This window comes from Morchella sextelata, assembly GCF_020137385.1.
Source record: "Morchella sextelata strain SCLS chromosome Unknown scls_5, whole genome shotgun sequence".
Taxonomy (NCBI): domain Eukaryota; kingdom Fungi; phylum Ascomycota; class Pezizomycetes; order Pezizales; family Morchellaceae; genus Morchella; species Morchella sextelata.
The window spans coordinates 1020146-1040443 of record NW_025408620.1 but is presented as its reverse complement, the minus strand read 5'-3'; the positions used below and the strand labels follow the sequence as shown (position 1 = coordinate 1040443).

Sequence of the window (20298 nt, the reverse complement as noted above, 5' to 3'; positions counted from 1 at the left end):
AAGAAAGAGAAACAAGAAATCACGAGACAATACCCCTCTTATATATCCATACCCTGTCCCAATGCTGACTCATACTCTCGCATAACAGAAACAGAAAGAACATAATAGAAACCCGCTTCGCTAAACCCAACCACACTACATAACCCTTCCTCTTCGTACCCTAACACCTCGCATAACCAAACCACATGGCTGCCATTACAAGTTCTTGAAGAAGCTGTTGTTGTTTTAAGTGAAAGACGCGTGCAATCAGATCTGGCCGATCCACAGGACTTTGCCCGGGGAGAAGCTCATCGGTGATCTCTTTCCATTTGGGGTTTGCGGTAAATGTTATAAAGAGACTTGGCCGACCGAAGTGCCGAACAATAGCCATGGAGTCTTGATAGAGTTGTTGCATATACCGATCTCCACCACTGTAACTGCTTGGTAGAATAATCCGCTTGCCAGTCTGCTCGGCGCTAAAATCATCTCGGAGCATTGCATCAGACAGATCATTATAAAGATCTGATCGGAGTTGTCCTTGATTGAGGCGAATCCAGTTGAGTTTGTTTTGATCACATGCGGCCCATGCATCAACCAAGTATTGTTGGAATAAACGTTGAGCTTGAAAGATAGTCCTGGGCTCATCGACACGTGAATGTAGACGGTATCTGGTATGCATGTTAGTATATATATTGATTGAGTATTTATCTTCAAACGTACCTGTAAAATGCTCTCTGACTTAATCGAAGATTCTTTCTAAGCTGCATTTCGTTTCTCAATTGTAAACTCCAATGCCATCCCAAGTCTCCATTCGGAAATAGTAGAACATAATGCAATGGCATATAAGCTGCGTGATTTGGATTGATAATACTGAAAGCTGTATTCGGGTCTGGATTCCTGTTTGCCAACACAATATCACGAAAGCCAGCTTGATCGTATTCATCAGGAATGATTATAGCAATCTCATAACTGGTAGGGAGATTGTTACGCCGCTTGTCCGCATCACTTTCAATGATTAACTGTAGTTGTGGGTTCAGAAGAACTCTTGCATTGCTTTCCCCAGCTGGTAGGGAGTCCAAACGTTCTTTTGCGGTTTTGTAAAGAGTTATGAATGGGTTGACGGTATTCAATTCAGCAGTAATACGTTGTAGAATCTCAAGGTTGAGTCTTGGGTGTGCTGAATGGCGAATTTGAGATGCATAAATGGGATCGTAGAAATAGAGTTGAGCGAAACAGGGTGTTGTATTCGGTGCAGGTTGCAGAGGACCCTGCATGTGAAATAGTTCCCCATGAATTTGGAAACAGGTAATTCCACCGTTTTGTGCAGCAGGACGGTTATCAGCGGTAAATTTGACAGACGTAAAGGTAAGTGCACCATTGTATTCCCGTATATTGGTCCGAAATTGTCTCGCTATGGTGTCCAAAGATTCCAGTAAGTATTGAAGGTAAGGTGGTGCTCGTTTTATAGCTGGTAAGATAACATCGCCTTTCTTGCAGCAGCTCTGAAAGGTTGGGGCGGCTGCGGTGCCACCCACACATTCCCCCAGCCAGTGCAGGGCATGGCACGAAGAACAAACAACATTCATGTTCCCAAGTTCCAATCGATTCCAGTACAAACGGGAAGATATGAAAGCGAGGGGAGCAATAGTACCGACAGGTTGTATAGGAGCACGCTAATAATTATTTCAGTAGCTGAGAGAGAGTTTAGAAATTTAAAGTAAATACCTCAATATTTTGATTCGCTTGAATTTGCCTAGACTCCGCTCTGACCCTGCGTTGTTCGCGCTGACATTGCTGAAATATTGTTTAGTATCAAAAACCAACATAGATAATGTCAACAGAACTTACCAAGCATGATTGACAGGTCTTACGTGGTGCACCATGTCTATCTTGATCATAATCCAGAACAGATTTGTCCCGTTTGCATTGGACACATTTAATGGTAGACATTTTTTCGAATTTTTATTGGAGGTATTTTGGAGGGGAGGTGGTATTGGAAAGTGAACCATGGAAGTATTCGGTTGTGTGGTCTTTATAGAATAATTACCCGGCTAAAAACTGGGGCAACAACCGGACCAAATTTGATGTGTCGCGCTGACTAATTCTACCCCTGCACCCAGCAGCCAATCAGACCGTTCCAATGTTAGAAAAATTAGCGACAGTACATTATAGACATTATAGACTAGCCAACCATCCTTGGCGCACAAATATCATTTTTAGCCACCAACACACATGGGCGAGTGGTCTAATGGATAACCCTCGCCAAAGAACACCGCGAGGTTTAGCCCTGCTTTCGATCACAGAAGGCCAGGGTTCGACCCAGGGGTGGGAGTGGTGCCAGTTCATCCCGGAACCGCACAGTACTTTTTGTTCTTTTTTTGTGTATGAAAGAAGAGATACTATAACCACCCAAAACGTACCGCTTGGGGTCTTTTTTGATTTTGATAATAGTGCCGCGGTTGAATTTGACATTCCGTGGCATTTTGGGTGAGCCCGTTGCCACGCAGAGGTCAGGGTTAGGTTCCGCTCTTGGCCAATCAGAGGGCGAGTAGGTTCGCAGAATTAAGGGCAGTACATATTAGACATACCAGGGTAATGATGGGCACGAAACATCCCCAACTCTCGTCTCGTCGCCTCTCACGCCTAAGACCACTTACAAAATAGCATGCTCTTGGAAAGACCCCTAGGGCCACAAGCTCAACAGTACCTCCGCGAATTCTACGCTCAACGAGTCGGATAATTGTCTCCACGGATGATATACAGCAGGCAATATTTGAGTGCCAATCAAGCTCTACCGTCGGCAACGGCGCGGGAGTGCCGGGCGTTTATATTAGTCTTCGCTAATGTAATCCGGTCCATTCATCGCAGGACATCATACATGAGAGGAATAACCGAATTCTCGGTATTTACAGTCGGCACTAAAGGAAATATGGTGTGTAATACTCTCCCACAGATATAATTGGGAGTTCAACTTTCTGAGGGGTCTCTTTCTCGATTTTTCTTCCATTCAGCCCGCGAATCGCAGTACTACAACCTTACTTTAGTAAATAGCATAGCCAACGACCTCGTTCCTCATAGTACATTAGCACCTACCTTCATTTGACAGATGGAGAAGAAGCTTGATGAGTTTTAATCACCGGTTCCTGGCCTAGATCCAGTGATGCCGCAATTGGATTGCTGTTGAAATGCCTTAATCATAAACCATCACTCGGAATCACCAAATATTGGTTGAAATAGGAACGTCTTGACAGACCTGAAATAGAAGCTCAACACACAGTACTAGCACTATTAGCTAATTAACACACCATCAACTATCTACAGACATCCTTCTCTACAGCCCAACCTCTAACGCGCCGGAAACCTGAGTCCGAACTCAAGGACTTAAGGCCATATGAATCTAACGCAAGCAGCCCCCCGGGAGGGCAGAAAGGTGCAGAAAAAGACATAAACATAAGACAGCCTCTTAGTACCAATCTCTGACTCCTATAAAGGGGTATTCAAAAAGGTGATTAGTGTTTAAAGCCGCCGGGTCAGCTCCTAATGTACCCGCAGTAATTTGAGCATGATCATGGGCCGTTAGTCTGTATATACACAGAATTAGAATAACGGAGGTCGTGTAGCGACATAGAGACCTCAAGCGGAAGGAGAAATCAAACGGTCCCCGGTAACATTATTGATGCACGTAGGAGAGAGGGACAGGACTCTGGCTGTGGAGTAGGAGGGGTCATATATCAAGTCGAAGGATAGAAGAAGTTTCACGGAATTGGAGAGATTATCAAGGTTTTCTGTGATATAGTTTTCTGGTTTTCAAGGTTGCGAGGGAGGTCATTAAGCATACGTGTAGCATTGAATATACCACTGAACATAGACTGCACTACCGGAGCTTGTCGAAACGTAAATATCATGGCTGATATTATGTGATTTTTGACAGCCCCATGCTTTTTCTTGTTGGTAAAGAACATTACTACATGCATGGCACAAACTATATATATTCCATGACCTTCGCGCTTGACTATTGTATAAATGGGGCTATTAAACAATAACACCGACTCTTCTAGACAAAAGAAAGAGTATAGGTAAAGCCTCTAGAGTACATGTACACGTCCAATACTGACGAAAGATAGTTGCCATCAACCTACAGTGATGTGCCAGGTATTTTAAACTCCTAGATCACAGATGTATCATAATAAACACACACCCACACTGCTAATCCTTTGTACCTCGAACCTTTGTCCTCGAACCCGATTGGATGATTCTCTCCTAAAAGCATATCACCTAATATAAATCGCAAGTGGCCAACAACTACGGTAAAACCTATAGATCGTCTGATCCTTCATGCTTGTGTGTTTTATCCACGTTAGCCATATGCATAATTCCTCTATTTTTTGTAACGGAAGATACCTACAATCTGTGTACCAAAGATAGGTGTATTGTTTCTTTGTGGTGGTGGGGGTCGGGCTCGGGAACGCGAGGTGACTTGATGTCTCCTTGCTGGACCACATTTCCCTTTTTCATTTCTTGGTAATTTCGATTCTTTGAGTATACCCTGATCTAATGGTACTGTGGCTTCAGAAGTTGGTCTTTGGGTTGATGACTTTCTATTAAGGTCATTTTCTGAAATTAGATGTGATGAGGGTGGATGTTCCTCTGAAAAGACTTCGCCGATATCTTTCCTTCGAGGTATATGTACGTATAATGTCGACCCCTTAACTCCGGTAAATTCTGGGGCACTATAATTAGCGTATCCATGATCATCGTCGGTCTCAGCGTTGTAAGATTGATGAGAATCGGAATCCTCATGTGATGAGTCGCTTGACACAGGCCCAGAATTATCCTCCTCCGATACAGAGGAAGCTCCCGAGGAAAATCTGCCATTTTCATCCTCTATGCCATCAAGGTTTTGGGCATCTTGAGGACTTTCCTCCCCCGATGTAGCGAAAGCTTGCGATAAAGTATCATCTGTCTCATCCTCTTTCTCATCGAAGTTTTGAACATCTTGGGGACACTCCTCCTCCTGCTGCCATACCTCAGACCAACAGCGGGAAGCTTCGGCTTCAGCTTCTGACGGACCGCATAGCCTATCACGTCCGTGATGGACGCAATGAGAGACCAATAGACCTCGGACGTAAATTTTCTTAGCTTTGTCCATTCTCTTGTCAAAGGAGGAAATTCCGTCCAAGGAGGATGTCTCTTCCCGGTCACCTTTAAACTATGATTTTATGTAAGATATTAGTCCAATAGTCACCTCCTTCGAGAACGGGCTATGCGTACATTCCAATCTTCCCATGGATTTCGAAAATACTCAACCGATACACCTTCCGCCAGACAGTCGAGACTCTTTGAATGTTGGACATTTGGAAGAATTTTGTTGGTACGGTCCCGATTCTGCATACTGATAATGAGTGATAAATATTTTGATAATGATAGTAAGGTAAATATATTAGTTGATAGGAATGTTGCAGAGTAGTATGATCACTGTTATGGCGATTCAGGAAGACCTTGTTGTCATTTGCCCCACAATTGCGGGCGAACTGTCATCTGGAAACTTGTGCAGTCGCTAACTGTAGCCTCTTGTACTTGGTGGAAAGAATACGACACAGGAGCCAAGACATTCTGTGCCAGAGAAGCGGAAGGCCTTAATCATCAAAGAGCACTGGCAAATGACTCTAGTACGAAAAAAGGGGGTGGGATCACTATAATATCACTACGGTAGGAAGGATAATACCGTAGTGCTATAGCATTACTGTAAAATGCCGTGTAATCAAAATTACTTATTTCTAAGAATACCCAAATTTAAGAAATACGGCAAGAATACCGTAGTAGCCAGAATACGTATTCCAGAGAATGCAGGGTTAGTAGTAAAACCGAATTTGGTCTATTACAGTAGCACTCCAGCAGAACTGCAAGATATAGAGAAATGCTTAAAACTTTACCTAACCCTAATTCCGCATTTTGAGATTGAAGCATTTCAACCATCAATGTCACCAGATATTAATCTATCAATAGATACCTGGGGGTTCATTCTCTGATGATGGGCGTTCCAGAACTGGGATATACTTTTAAAAAATAAATTTTCCTGATCTAGGCATAACATCTCACGCGAAAGAGGAATAATCCCCTCAGGCAATCCCCTCAGGTAATCCCCTCAGGCGATGATGATAGCAATTGCAACCCGGTGCAGACTTAATGATGATGGCGATGGTAATGTTAAGGTGTTCGTAGGCATAGGTGAGTACATGTACGTGCCATCAAGGCAAGACTAGGCTCAAAACAAGCAGAACTAGTCCTAATCTGCTGTACCGGAAGACACTAATTGGTATTCTTTGCCATATACATTTCTCCAAATGCCGGCATAAATCGGTATTGGAAAGAATACGGTATAGATAAGAATACCGCTCTACTACTGTAGTGCTGCTGTAGAGATCCCACCCCCTTTTTTAGTACTGTCCTTTGAGTTAAAAAGAAATGTGAGGGGTGGCGAGCTAGATGAGAACCGTATACTGGAGTTTTGGATGCATTGCATATGTCTCTAAGCTCTGCAGTTAATCATACCCACAGGTTATGCTCCTTCTCTACTATAATCTCATCAACGTGTACATGCTTTATGTCCATAGTGCCACACATAATTACATGTATTCTAGCACCTGTCGTGCCGGTATTTTGAATTGGTTGACGAAAACTAGGATCGCGTTATTGTAGAAAGTAGCGTCAAGATAGAATCGTAAGGTCTCCGCTACCTGAGACTCAACGGCTCCTTAGGTACATCTCAGCGTCGAAGCGCGCCCACTCGTAGGACATGCAAGCACATCCGGAGGTGAAGAAGTCGGGACTTTGAGTTTGTGTTCAAACGGCCCCTTATCGACTGGGTCTTCCTATCCTCTGCAATATATCACATCTTACAGCCGCCGCGAAAGCGTAGTAATGCAGATAATTAACTTATCGTGTAAAAGAATTGTAACAATCTCTGTGTGTACGTTAACATGCGACTATCAACATAAAAGCACCACTTAGTAAAACATCAGAAATACCTATTACCGGGCGAGTATCATAACGCCTATGCATTGATTTTAACCTGGGTCATGATCAAAAAGATGGGGCGGTTTGAGTGCCTCCCTCCAACTTGTGGTATAGTAGATTCTAGGGGAATTGTTTAGTAGGAAAAGAGCGTATGCACCGGTTAAGCGGACTCAGCCCTCGCGGCAATGAAGGAGAGGCATAATCACAGGTAAAAATCGCTGCACACGGTCGATAACCCGAAGGGAAAAATTGGACCAACACCAGCCAATACTCCTAGTCTAACTCCAGCACTCCCACTACACCTACGTGTATACAGCACAGCAGCGAGCTGCGAACGCCACGAGGTGAGGTATAGTAAGCTTCCCAGAGCTTGAAATAGACGAGTGCGCCTCGCTTCCTAGAGGCCGTTGAAGGTTTCGACATTTACTTTTGAGCTTGTGCTTATGAAATTGATAGCATCCTTCGACGGTCAATTGTTTGGGTGTGGTACGTTACACTACATGTACCTGTGCCATACCTCGCAACCGCGAGTTGCTATAGTTTTCACTCGATAATTCCTGTTGAAATTCGATGGTTTAATCGTTCTGAGGAGGACTTCTTGTTTGTCGTCTAGGTGTATCCCCCAGTTGATTGGTATAGTTGACCTGGGTCGACCTTGCTATCCGGGGTTAGGTTGCAACGCCCTCTACCAATCGGAGCTTAAAGAATTCAGCCATAGAATAGCAACGAAGTGAGAATCTCGGCTCCAGCAAATTCCGTGCACCACCAATTTTATGATTTCACCCAAATTCCATTTTTTTTCATCGCTCTACTCATGACTTCAACCCCAAAAGAGTTTGTGTTATCGCATGAGGACAGTGTTGAATGGCGGTATGGTTGCCAAGACTAACCCTAACCCATTCAACGAGTGAGACAAGATGCCGCGAGTGACAGGATGTGCTGCGAGTGAGAGGAAGTGACGGGGAATTAATGGAACTTCAAGACGGTCCCGGATTTATCGTCCAACTGAGTATAGAAATTCATTCAAGAGATCTAGTGTTTACGTAGTTGATTATAATGGACAAAGAAGACGGCAAAGATGATTGCTCAGAATTGCTTTGTGATCATCTTAGTACACGCAGGGGAGTTCCTTCCAGCACAGCTATCTTCCCCCTTCATAAAGCCGATGCAATGTTTCCCACATACACACAAATTCGAACATGAACTTGATAGTATACAGTGCTTTACTCGTATCTACATGTATTCAATCGATCAAGTTCAATATCAGAGACAACGACTACATGTATCAAAGTTTGGTCCATGTGACCCAGAGAGAGAATGTTCGATATATATAGAAAGTGCGCGTAAATTCGTTGAAACTAGCCCAGGCTGAGGCCCAGGGGGGAGATTGAACAAACCTTAACCAAATATCGTCATACCCCACTCTGTGTCACTGAGGTACAAACCTACGAACCATCCCACTTACCTCATGCTCATTCCCCCGCTTATGAGCGAAACAGTTAATTGATTCGCCGTGTGATCAGTTCATGGCCTGTATCCTATTAGGGAGCAGATATTTCTTTGTCTTACACTAGGGGGGCTGCTCTCTACCCCGGCGATCATCGTCTAGGAGGGGGTCTTCTCCTACATCAATCAACCTTCTCTCTCCCCTGCTCCTACGCGTATCGACATCCACATCTCCTCTCATAGACCATCATCACTACCAAATCCAACTTCAAGCAGCCATGACAACAACTGCTGCTGAAGCGGCCATTTTAGCTGCACAAGCTGCTGCCGATGATGCCTTCTTCAGAAGTCTCGACCTCTCCGAAAACAACAAAGAAAATCTACCTCCATGGCTCCTTGAAGAGCGTGAGCCCGTCTGGGAACGTCAGCGCGCATATCTGGCTGCGTGGCGTCCTTCGCCTGAGCAAGAAAGGCGTTACAGGGCGCGCCATCCCCTTCCCCCGCAGCGAGACGCGGCAATCCATGACATCCATTTTAGCATGGCTTCAACACTACCGATTATCCGCCCCAGACGCGTCCGCGATATTGGGTGGCATGAAATTTTTCTTCGAGAATGGGAGAGGCCTATCATACCAAATCCAAATCCACCCCCGTGGATAAGCAGTGCCCGTCGCGGGAATCCTGTTCCACAGCCGTTCTTGAACTCGCCAATCTTGGATTCTAGAGGCAACTTAATCCAGCCTTTTCTACCAGCAACAGAAAATGAACCGAGTGAAAGACAAGAGCAGATGAATACGCCTAGACCAGAACCGCCTAGTCCAGCCGCACCTGAGCGGTGGAGCCGGAATCTACAACGGAGAGCACCTATTCCATTTTCCTTTTCCACGCCCCAGATTTCGACACCAAGAATATCCGCAAGAAACCGCCCCATGTCCATGATGACTCTTCCTCAAGAAGACAAGGTTAACGAATTCGAGATATTCGTAGACCCCGAAGAGCGAGAAAATTCCGCTGAAGAATATGAACTAGAGGATTATGAGGAGGAAGAAACGCTTAGATCATTTAGCATGTCCGTCGATACACCAGAGAGCGATCAAGAGGGAGAGGCGGTGGAGCAATTGGCGCAGAGACTTTCATCAATCAGGATTATTGTTGATGGACCGGCTGATACTGGAAGGAATGAGCTTACTGAAGCCTTTGCTTCAACGCCAGCGATGGCTCCAACAGTTTTGGCGGCCATCCACCGTAGGCCTAGATCTTCAACCTATCCCGGTAATAAAGACCAATACGCCTTTGCTCCCATCGACATCATAACGGAAAGCGCCCCCAGCCCTGTCCAGATGGGTCTTCCCAAGCCAGGTCCCATCACTAGAAGCACACCCAGCCTCGGTCAAGACCCGCCGGCTACCCTAGTGAGAGACGACGAGTCAACTGGTCCAGTCGTATCCCCCTTGTTGCGGGATTTTGAAGAGTTTAAAAAAAGTTTTCCAAGACGCGTACGTGAAGCTTTAGAGTTACCAGTCGTCGGTAACAGAAGAGTGCGGTCATGGATGGCACATCCATCCCCTCCATTTGAAAATGTATATCTGTCCTGATGCCGATTGAAGTATATTTCACAGCTAACACTCCTTAACTATAGGAAAGTGGCTTCCTTGAGGCGGCCCAGGGCTAAATGCCGAATTGTCGTCTTATTTTTTACGGTGAAAATTTGACGGCGAAGCGAGAGTATCATTCTTAGGTACATTACAAAAAGAGACACGAAGATAGGGAGGTCATGGAGAGAGCATAGGTGTCGTAGAAAGGCACATACGTATTTTTTTCACGAGGGCATTAATAGTCGGCGACTTGAAAGGCCGTGTAGCGAGCTCTCATATGCTCGGCGATCAAAAGCACACCACATATCTGTATATTTCATATCAAATAGTTGCAGCTTCTACATAAATCTTTACAATATATTTAACAATTGTTACAGCCCCATATTTTCTGCTCTTTTCCTTGAATCAGTGACCTAGTAATGTCTATGAATAACATTGCTCGTCCAGACTGCTGTATTGGGCTAGGGCGGAGGTTTTCTCGCCCCATCTGTGAGTCTGGCGTGGCAGGTGAGGACAGTATTTGCTATATATTTGAGATACTGGCTATCACGGTCCCCGGAAAAGTTCGAGAAAACCCGTTAGGAACATGTTTTAAAAGGTGTACGTAATCCATATTGCAGCCAGCGTGACCAGATTATTGATTGCTGCAATGAAGCAACAAACTTTGTCTCTCTTATACCAGCTTCTGACGTTATCATCAATAAAAGCCGTCTTTCAGGTTGTATAGAGTATTTCATCTACTTCCGCCTCCCCTGCAGTGTCCAAATTTTCAGGTTTCAACCATACCCCCCAAACATGGACTCATCGTATCCGGACGATGATCTAGCCTATCTCAGTTCAGGGAGCAGCTCTTCAGATAGCGTTGATGGGTCAGATTTCCCCACCAAACATCTCCCTAACCCTCCATTGCAGACAATATGACTGACGATTACATACAGAATTTTTTCCCCATTCCAAACTCCCTCCCTCATGACAGCTCATGTTAGAACAACACTCGCGGAGCTTGATCAAACACTCGAATCGATACACCCACATATGGAATCGTCATTTACTCGTTCCAGAGATAGGGATCCCGGGCTACGTGCCTCCAGGCCGGTACGCCTGCTTGCCCCTGAATGCATGAGAGCCTACCTGGATTGCGCTGCAATCATCAGTTTCGTCCCACACTTGGCTCGAACGTCGTCGGAGGGGGTAAAAGTGATCTTTGCCCTGATACTGGAACAAGATTATAGTCAGCAGGATCTCAGTAGTTCAATGACTTCAAGGAGACGGGCTTTTCTCCAAGGACGCGCGGAGAGGGATAGATCACTTGAGCAACTGTTTGATCCCATAGATGGTGGTCACTCTACAGAAACCCCCACTCCCTATAATAGTGCTCGACTACGAGCGGCTAGTCCTCATTCCCATATTCCAGGTGAGGGGTGACCCTTGCTCCGGAAATCTTCAGTACATAGTTCTGGTAGATATGACGCTAACTTATAGGTTAATATAGATATTCCGGCTAATATACTAACCCTCGAGCATATACTTCATATTCACTCCGCACTTTGGTATCATCGGAGGAGAGATAGCGGAGCAGAAAATCTGGATCCGGGATCACCGCGCCGATACTTGTTGCGTATCAAAGATTATTTCACGAACGGGGCCAGAGAACTTACAGTGGTAATGCGCCTTGATTCTGAAAGATCATTTCATTTTGAAATATACAATCGCCCGAGCGATCCGACCGGGGCGCAGGTAGGACTATTAAATTTGTTCTCAGAAAATCCACAAGACATTCTAGCGGAAGCCACCAGAGAAAACCCGCGTGGTGTTATATGGAATCATAGGGTTACGCTGAGAAGAATACTCAGGGAAGCTGAGTCACATCCTGGACCCGAAGAAAACGATTATGGCGTCCCTGTGTCAGAGGCGGAGGATTCATCCGAACCCGTAGAGCCTAGAGTCACCACAAACACAAACTTTGACTACTTCACGATGGGAGCTAGGTCAGTTCGCTGACTTGAGGTTAATAACAATCTCTTATGCATTCACCGGCGAGAGTGTTAGAAGTTCTATTCATCTTCAAGCGACGATCATAATCTTCTGATGCATTGATTTGTGGGAATAATGGTACCAAAATGTATATTAATCTTTGATGTTTTCAAATGTTTGTAGATTGTGATGTGTCCATCAACAGACAGGGAGGATTGAGTGCAGAGATAACCATCTCGCTAAGCTTCAGACGGAACACGCAATGATAAATGTTTTTTTCATTTTTTTTTTGGTCCTCCTTCGCTCCAACTCGTTCCTCTGCATTGGGCATCTATGAATGTCTTGGCATCGAGTGATGCTTTATGATTGAGCAAAAACATCAACGAGTGATGGTATATGATATTGTCATGAACAATGTATTTTGCCTTCACACTGAAGTGTTCAACGTTATTATTGTTGTCCTTGCGAACTAATGCTCAGAATGAAATCAATATCGGGACGGTATTCTACGTAGAAAGATGCTAGAGAGCCTGAGTTGACTTCCGTGAGTAATAGCACGTGCTGAGGACTGCCAAGATATATTATCACGTCAAACAGATGGTGTTTGTTTCCGACAAACACAAGACATCCTAATCTCAGGTGATCAGAAGATGCATGCCATAGAAGACGACATGTAGGATTAAAAGAGCACAGTGTCATAAGTGCCCATAGGAATGCCGGAGGTGGGCATGGCCTTGCTATACAAATATTCTGTCTTGAGTACTTTTTTGTTTTTTAGCTATGCTGAAACACAAAAGCAAACGTCGAGTCAAATACATGTAATAGTACGCGGGCTACTCACCCGGCTGCACTTGGCGTGAGGTTGTGTTAGGTTGTTGTCGACATGCAGGTCTATCGTACACAGCCTTCTCATCATATAACAACACCCCACATACATCCATAGTCACTCACCATCACCTCCACATTCTCCACTTCATTATATTCGCTATCAACCCACTCAAAAATGCCTCGCAAAAGACCACCCCCAATCCAAGTCCCCCCCAACCACTTCCGCGCCCGCTCCTCCAGCACCGGCACAGTCCTCCACCTCGCCCAGCACTCGCCCACCCCCACCTCCCCCTCCTCCCCGCACACGAAACCCCCCACCGCGCCGCGCTCCCCCCTGGCACGCCAAAACAGCAACGCACCCTCCATCTCCACCCCCCTCTCCATCAACCTCTCCCTCACGCCCCCCTCGGTGGTCGAAATGTGGATCCTCTGCCGCCAGACCGGCCACTTCTACACGCACTTCATCGACACCGTCACCGCCACCTCCCTCGACTCGCGCCGCGCAAAAATCACCCAGAAGAACAACATGTACGCCATGTCCGAGCGCGCGCTGACCGTCGCGCGCGAGTTCGCGATGCTGACGCACTACAACGTCTCGGTCTACGACCTGGGCCAGCGCAAGCTGGCGAAGGACTGGGCGATCTGCGACACGCCGAGCTACGACAAGCTGTTCACCATCTGCGGGGAGCGCTCGGCGGAGATCTTTGGCGAGCGGTTGGGCAATCGGATTGACCACCGGGTGGTGTATGAGCCGCCGTATGTGGCGGCGAGCCGCAGCATGAGTAGGCTGGAGGAGGCGGGGCTGCCGCAGGAGTTCCATAATGTGCTGCTGCAGTCGATCCAGCACCACATGGACGACTGGGGAAGGAAGGTGGGGCGGTACATCATGTGTTTTGACCCGTTTCGCCCGCTGGATGCGGTGCGGTTGATGATGGAGACGGCGAAGGAGCTGAGTGTGGCGGCGAGGGCGGTGGTGAGGCTTGTGGAGCACCATTATAGGCTGTGCCTGGGGCTGGTGCCGGTTGAGGGGGTGACGGATGCGAAGAAGGCGTATGATATGTTGGTGCTGGAGCGGGGGGAGGATGTTGGGGAGGAGCTGGTGAGGGAGATGCAGAGGATTGCGGGGGAGGTGGAGACGAGGTTGTGGGTGTTGCGCGGGGAGAGGAGGGAGGCGCGGGCAGGGCTGCCGGCGGTGATGGAAGGGAGCTGCGGGGAGTAGTGGGTCGGATGGCCATATTGGTAGAGACGTCACTTAGGTTTTGTAAGCTACGGCAGTACGTTGTTTCAGCCCGCAGTCGTGCCCATGAAGTCCTTTTTTTGCATAATTATAATTAATCCAAATATGCCTTACCCTAATACATGTACTTGAAAGCCTTCCTTATTCCCAGGCAGCTAGACAATCTTTTAGGGAGATGAGAACCTAATGCTAGATGCACCATATTATATCATCACTACACCCAAAGTCCCTTTTTGCGTTCTCTGTATTTCCATTTAGATCTTTCCATACTCCCCACGAGTAGCCTCGATATTAGCCGGTACATGTAGCCAATCCCTTATATCTCCGCCCCCGCATCCTTGCAGCACCAAGCTCCACTCTTGCTCCGGGTTGAGATAACCAGTGGAAAGACCACGATCTATGGTGTAGCTTGGAACAGTCTTCTGCAGAATCGTCTGGAGGTCCGACAGTTTGAGATACGATTAGTGAAGAGTAATGTGCTCGAGGCCTAGGTTTCAACCCCAAATAGACCTCCTTTATTGAAATAGTTACGCTAACGGTCCGAGCAATAGGCGGCTTGAGTAGTGACGTGCTTTTAAATTAGAGTACCGTAGATAAAAAATATCCTTGCGGCATGTTTCTTTGTATAGAGTTGATATAGGGCTCGTGTAGATGAGTGTGTATATATACACAGCGGAGAAGCCGAGCACACAAGACAAGACAATAACCTGAAGATAAACACGAATCAGCAATAGGAAAACAAGAAGACCGACAATGAAAGATTACTTGGCCTCCAAGAATACCCACCAAACCATACTATCTATTCCTCTGGGCTGCGAGAGCTCTCTAGCTCAGAGACAGCGTTAGACGCAGCAAGGCGATTCGGGAATGGACTGAATGGGCCACATATTCAGCGCCGCAAATGTCGGCCGGACGTTGACCGGTCTTTCCCTATATCCCCTCAATATCAAGAGCTCCCACTGCCATTGGATTGCATCTCTCATACGCCATGATCTACTCACCAAACTTGCCCCACGAATCTGCACTTGCGATATGCGACAACCGCGTCACCGTTAACGTTGGCAAGAATGCACCACTCTCCCACGGAGCATATATGGCCCTTCTATTCTTCATTTGATAAGCCTGGACAAGGTTTTTCGAGACTCTGCGTCGATGGTGCACCCGGAGGACAAGATTGTAAGCGGCGATTCTGTCGAGTGATATTTTATGATTGCTCCTTCTTGTGCACCGTGGTAGAAAAATGGAAAGCTTCGTTGTTGAAGTTCCAGTAGAGCTTACTACTCAAGACGAAAGTTTCGAGGTGTACCTTACCGGTTGTTGTCGTTGCCTGGAGAAAAGCAAAGACGGTCTCTGTCCAAAGTGATACGTGCCAAGACACGGCGGCAACACCTAGCGCTAGTACAAGTACTCAAATTCGAAGAAGTGCAACGAAGCAGTTCAACGTAAAGACAGATGTAGTCCCATATAACACTGTGCACGCGTCTGTCTCCACGCCTAAACCCGCTACCAGAGTTTCGTTGAAGAGAGAAAGGAAAGGTCCGTTATTCCGATACTACGAGCAGTAAGCACACGGCTTTCATTCTCCATGTTCTGCTAACTCATAGCCTGCGTCGTCAAGGATACAGGTATATGTTTGAATTCAACCGCAAATTTTGTTCATGATTAAGCTCGGCAGATCCATTAACTATTTACGCCGACAAGAGCACTTCGTAAATAATTAACAGCACGAAAATGTTTTCATTATTTATAGCAAGGAAATAAAAGAAAGAAACGAAATATCAATCAAGTACTTATAATAACAGCAAGTCCTCCTTAGTAACTCCGTACCCTATGCAAACATATTAATCCGCGACTCATCTCAGAAATAGACCCCCCAGTGTTCGTTATAACTCTAGCCAGATATATCAAGCATCGTCCTATCATTCTTGCTACGCAAGAGAACAAACTTAAGAAAATATCAACAATTCCATCAAGTATGATCATCATCATCACCTCATTTCTGCCACGCATCAAGAGAACAAATTAAGAAAATATCAACAACCCTATCAAGCTCCATACGTATAAACCGTCTCAGCATATTCATACCATAAATCAGCAAGCAAAAGGAGAAAGTAGGAAAGAAAAGTCGATGAAAAGAAAGAAAAGAAAAGAAAAGTCGTCACGTCATGAACTGGATCCCGATATGATACCTCATATCCATAGTTTTATACTCCACCTTTTTCTTTCAGACAAAGTCCGAAATATTGACGCTAGATGCATTAGAATGCTGACTCTTAACGCCTGCGCTCATAATAACGCTGATGCTGGTAATTATCTTGACCATTATGACACCACTTCTCATGCATCGCCGTTTCTGGCCGGACAAAAAATCGATCATGATTTTCGCTGTCATCTCTAGTCTCAGTCTCGGTCTTAGGCTTGAAAGGGGCAGATGATCTGGCTGCTAAGAAAGCATACCAGCATTTAAAGGCCTTAATGTGTACCCCCTCGGGCACACCAGGCATTCCAAGTGCGGTAAAACGTTCCAAGTCCTTGCCCCCCATAGTAAATATGGTGGTTTTGACAGCTTGTGAATACTCAAAGATAGCCTCAGTGGTTTCTTGAGATTGCTCGGCCTTCTTTTCGTGTTTCGAGGGGATCTTCAGAGCCTTGCGGATCTTCCAACTGTTGAAATCTTGACGCTTGGCAAGCTGTTCCAGAATATCCTCTTCGCTGAGGGGGGTGGTGGTCATGATGGGAAAGCCATCGGCGGTGAAAGAGGTTGTGTTTTTGTATTGGCGGAGTGGGTAGTTATCGTTGGACTCCGGCTCCCCAGTACCAAAGTAGTCGAAGACCTCGTTGAGGTACTCTCTCCACTGGTCTGGGGCAATCCACTCCTAATAAATTTATTAGTTTTTATTCATTCTAATTTCTGCTTATATAGATAGCAAGGTGAAACTTACTGCCTGCTTGGCCGCATCAGTAATGTGAGTTTGGGCATACACGGCCCATTCTTCTTTCAAAGAATTGACATGGTTTGGAAAATGATTCTAATAATTTATTTTAGCAAAGATTCAGAGCAAGGGTTGGGAGGAGAATTTCTTACAATTATTTCCGGAGTTGCAGGCGGGGTTGCGGGGGTGGTAGGTCTATACATCAATTCGACGAGGATGTGTTTTATGAGAAAAGTTGAGTTAAGATAGTTGAATCGAAATCAGATTAACTATTCTTCGATATGAGAGAAACTCAATTGAAATAATTGAGATGATTCAATCGAAGGCAGATCAACTTCTATTAGAGATGATAGACGTAAAGGGATGTGATCAATGAAACTCAGGACAGATTGAGAGAGAAATAGTGATGGAATGTTACGAGAAGATGTCTGAAGGAAGGTTTTTGGAGTATTTCTTAACGAAAGTGATAACGAGAAGGTGGATGAGGGATGAATAGAGGAAGAGAAGGTATTTGTATGATTCAAACTGTCTTATAAGACGAGGGGTAGCTAGATAGTAAAACATCAGGCCATAAATTCCTCCCGTTCAACTTTCACACTATTATATCCGAGTGCCGGGGGTTAACATTGACCAAGCCCTAGGTGCCGTTAGTATGAGTGTAACAAGACGGCTTTTCCAAAGTTTAATTTCTATACACACTGACAATTATCGGTATGAACAACGATTATCTCATATTATCAACTGGTTATAGGCTCTTTTACAATCTCTCTCGTAGGGTAAAGGTTAGAAAACAACAACTGCTTTAGATGTTCAATATTCAAGTATTTTCTTCACTTTACTACCCCAGCTAATAATAACAATTACATATATTTGCACTTAAGCTTGTCATGGGAGATGGTTCGTTAATCGATTGTACCAGCTGGATTGGCCAATACCCCACCCCGGCCTTCTACTACTAAAACAACCCGAAAACTACATAAGTTTTAACGCGCTTCCCAGCTGGTGATAGCTATATACAAATAACGTGCCAGAAGCTTCATTCCTTCGAACTTCGGTTACAAATAAAATGGCAATGATGATATGAGTTTTGTTGAGAAACTACATGTAGCTACCAACATAATAAGCGCCCATGTTGGTGTATGAAGAGAGTGTGTGCTATGGGACTTTATATTGATACATGTAGTTACATGTTTTATTGAGCGGAAAGCTCAGACTCTCTTATCGGATATCAGCCAGTACCGTCTCAGGGACTAGCTGGTTCAGTAATAATATTGACGTACCATCAAGTACGTACTCGATTAATTAATCAAAAAAAGAATTTTGAACCAACTCGATCGCGACCTCCAAGCCGCAACACCAAGTAAGCCCATAGCTACAATAACACCCTAATATAATTGCAATTTCTCTCCAAGACAACCTCCCCTTCTTCAGAAATCCTTTTCCAAACGTACCCCGGCCTGGATCGAACGTATTACTACAAAATTAATATTCTATACCTATTCCCACTCAAGCCACTGAGCTACCTTCGTTAGGCCGTATCGGAGGAAGATAGTACAAATCTTTGCTTATTGATTTAATATATTCGAAAGTCGTCTGTTTGTTATTCAGTGTCCTCCTATCGATAATGTTGAGGATGCTTTTGATCACTTCATGATCGGCGATGACGTTTCCCTCCCCACCAACGAAACCATGGCGTTCCCAGAGCGGACGCCAATTCTTAACAAATCCGAGGAAATATTCCGTGTCTGTATAGATTATGATATGGCGCGCGCCAGGGACCGCAGCAAGAACTCCCCCAACTCGCTCTAGCTCGACTTCTCTATCATGCCTTGTTGATTGGAGGAATCTAATCTCAGCGTTAGTTCAACTCATCCTACTATACTGTTAAATTCAAAGCTTACCCTCTCTCGTTATAAACACCGGCCGTGTACGCAGACGCAACCATATTGATTGATGCAGGCCTTTCTAGATGAAGTGCAGCGCGCGATCCCTACCCACCAGGTACATTTCCATGGATTGCCTTCGGACCTTGGCTGATTCAACTCCCCGCTCAAAATTAATCTCTGATAAGCAATATCTACTGGTTCCTCCCCTTAATTATGTGGGTTTTCTTTAGAGTCTTTACGTACCAGCTACAGGTTCGGGTCAAACTTCTGAGGTACCGTATCTTCGACTGAAAGACCATCCGTAGCAGAGCTTACAGAAAATGAGATAACAGGTATTCCGGGCTGAACACGATTGAGTGGTAGAGGGTCCGTATCATTCCCTCTATCCTAGGCTAAGTTTGTAGAAGCTGGATTGGGGTCTTCGGAGTTCGTAGACATAGCTGATAAAAAGTGATCACTCCACCACCACCACCGGGGCGAGTTAAGAAGTTCACCAAATAGCGGAAGCTGTTCTCAATCTCGTGAGTCCTAAATTGTCCACGCACCAGTTCATTCATGACAGCTTAATCAATGATCGTGGCATTTTTCTTAGTTTTGGCATTTGATCTGCCTGGTTGCGATGGTGGCCTCAGTAATATAATCACTCCCGCCGGTACGATGATTCGACATACGTTCCTTCCTCAATGGCTGTTCTGCGCCTTTTTAGTACAGTTGAAATTACATTCACTTCACAGAAACAAGGGCATCTATGATTGTCGGGAATGGTGGGGAACACAAGTTATTAACAAAAAACACAGCTTGCAGAATTCTATACATCTCGCGGCGGGTACCGGAACACCTGGAAAAAAAAGAGCAGCCAAGTTGGCCGAAAATCATATAGCTGGTGAATTAATACCTATCGATGTCTAGGGGGACATAAATGCTACCTACATATAGGAAGAGGAATATTCAGATTCATAGACCTACGCAGTAGTTCTCATAAGTCTGTATATATATCATCCAACTTCCAGCCTAATATTACAACCTACGAGTCCCGGTGTAATCATCTTATAATACTAGGGTACACGGCCGTTGTAGACTCTAGGTACTACGAGGTATCGTGTTGTTCTCATGGTGGATGCCATCCGACAGGACCGAGATGCCAACATGAAGTTTGCCAGGCCCCTCCGCTATACTTGATCTATCTCCCCATAGGATGATGGCCCAGCAGCACGCATTATCGGGCGCATGTATACGTACCTTGTGACATGGGTCGCTTGTTTGTAGTTAGGTTTAGCGCTCGCTGGGGCGACACCAGTACGCAACCCATAACGATATTTTAAAACCGGACCTATAGCCACTCATGAATAGGGAGAGTCGAAGCGAAAATATTCACATAAAGTAGTAGTCGCAGGGTTGAGCGT

At 45.4% G+C, this 20298-nt stretch overlaps 7 protein-coding genes across 7 annotated transcripts; 3 read left to right on the top strand and 4 right to left on the bottom strand.

Annotated features, from left to right (window-relative positions):
• Positions 1-160: 160 nt before the first annotated feature.
• On the bottom strand, positions 161-1929 carry H6S33_010801 (uncharacterized protein; the record flags this gene model as incomplete). The annotated part of the gene is made up of 4 exons (XM_044842160.1): positions 161-647; positions 700-1652; positions 1705-1773; positions 1828-1929. The coding sequence occupies 4 exons, from the start codon at positions 1927-1929 to the stop codon at positions 161-163; spliced, it is 1611 nt and encodes a 536-aa protein (XP_044696731.1).
• A 2364-nt stretch (positions 1930-4293) lies between these two features.
• Positions 4294-5370, bottom strand: H6S33_010800 (uncharacterized protein; the record flags this gene model as incomplete). Its single annotated transcript, XM_044842159.1, has 3 exons — positions 4294-4317; positions 4385-5188; positions 5251-5370. 3 exons carry the CDS (start codon positions 5368-5370, stop codon positions 4294-4296), a joined length of 948 nt encoding a protein of 315 aa, XP_044696730.1.
• A 3350-nt stretch (positions 5371-8720) lies between these two features.
• On the top strand, positions 8721-10114 carry H6S33_010799 (uncharacterized protein; the record flags this gene model as incomplete). Its single annotated transcript, XM_044842158.1, has 2 exons — positions 8721-10022; positions 10082-10114. 2 exons carry the CDS (start codon positions 8721-8723, stop codon positions 10112-10114), a joined length of 1335 nt encoding a protein of 444 aa, XP_044696729.1.
• A 718-nt stretch (positions 10115-10832) lies between these two features.
• On the top strand, positions 10833-12038 carry H6S33_010798 (uncharacterized protein; the record flags this gene model as incomplete). Its single annotated transcript, XM_044842157.1, has 3 exons — positions 10833-10906; positions 10976-11451; positions 11530-12038. The coding sequence occupies 3 exons, from the start codon at positions 10833-10835 to the stop codon at positions 12036-12038; spliced, it is 1059 nt and encodes a 352-aa protein (XP_044696728.1).
• A 976-nt stretch (positions 12039-13014) lies between these two features.
• Positions 13015-14058, top strand: H6S33_010797 (uncharacterized protein; the record flags this gene model as incomplete). Its single annotated transcript, XM_044842155.1, has 1 exon — positions 13015-14058. The coding sequence occupies one exon, from the start codon at positions 13015-13017 to the stop codon at positions 14056-14058; it is 1044 nt and encodes a 347-aa protein (XP_044696727.1).
• Positions 14059-16349: 2291 nt separating this feature from the next.
• H6S33_010796 (uncharacterized protein) lies at positions 16350-17212 on the bottom strand (the record flags this gene model as incomplete). The annotated part of the gene is made up of 4 exons (XM_044842154.1): positions 16350-16461; positions 16534-16952; positions 17019-17105; positions 17162-17212. 4 exons carry the CDS (start codon positions 17210-17212, stop codon positions 16350-16352), a joined length of 669 nt encoding a protein of 222 aa, XP_044696726.1.
• A 1303-nt stretch (positions 17213-18515) lies between these two features.
• On the bottom strand, positions 18516-18954 carry H6S33_010795 (uncharacterized protein; the record flags this gene model as incomplete). Its single annotated transcript, XM_044842153.1, has 2 exons — positions 18516-18855; positions 18911-18954. 2 exons carry the CDS (start codon positions 18952-18954, stop codon positions 18516-18518), a joined length of 384 nt encoding a protein of 127 aa, XP_044696725.1.
• Between the last annotated feature and the right edge of the window lie 1344 nt (positions 18955-20298).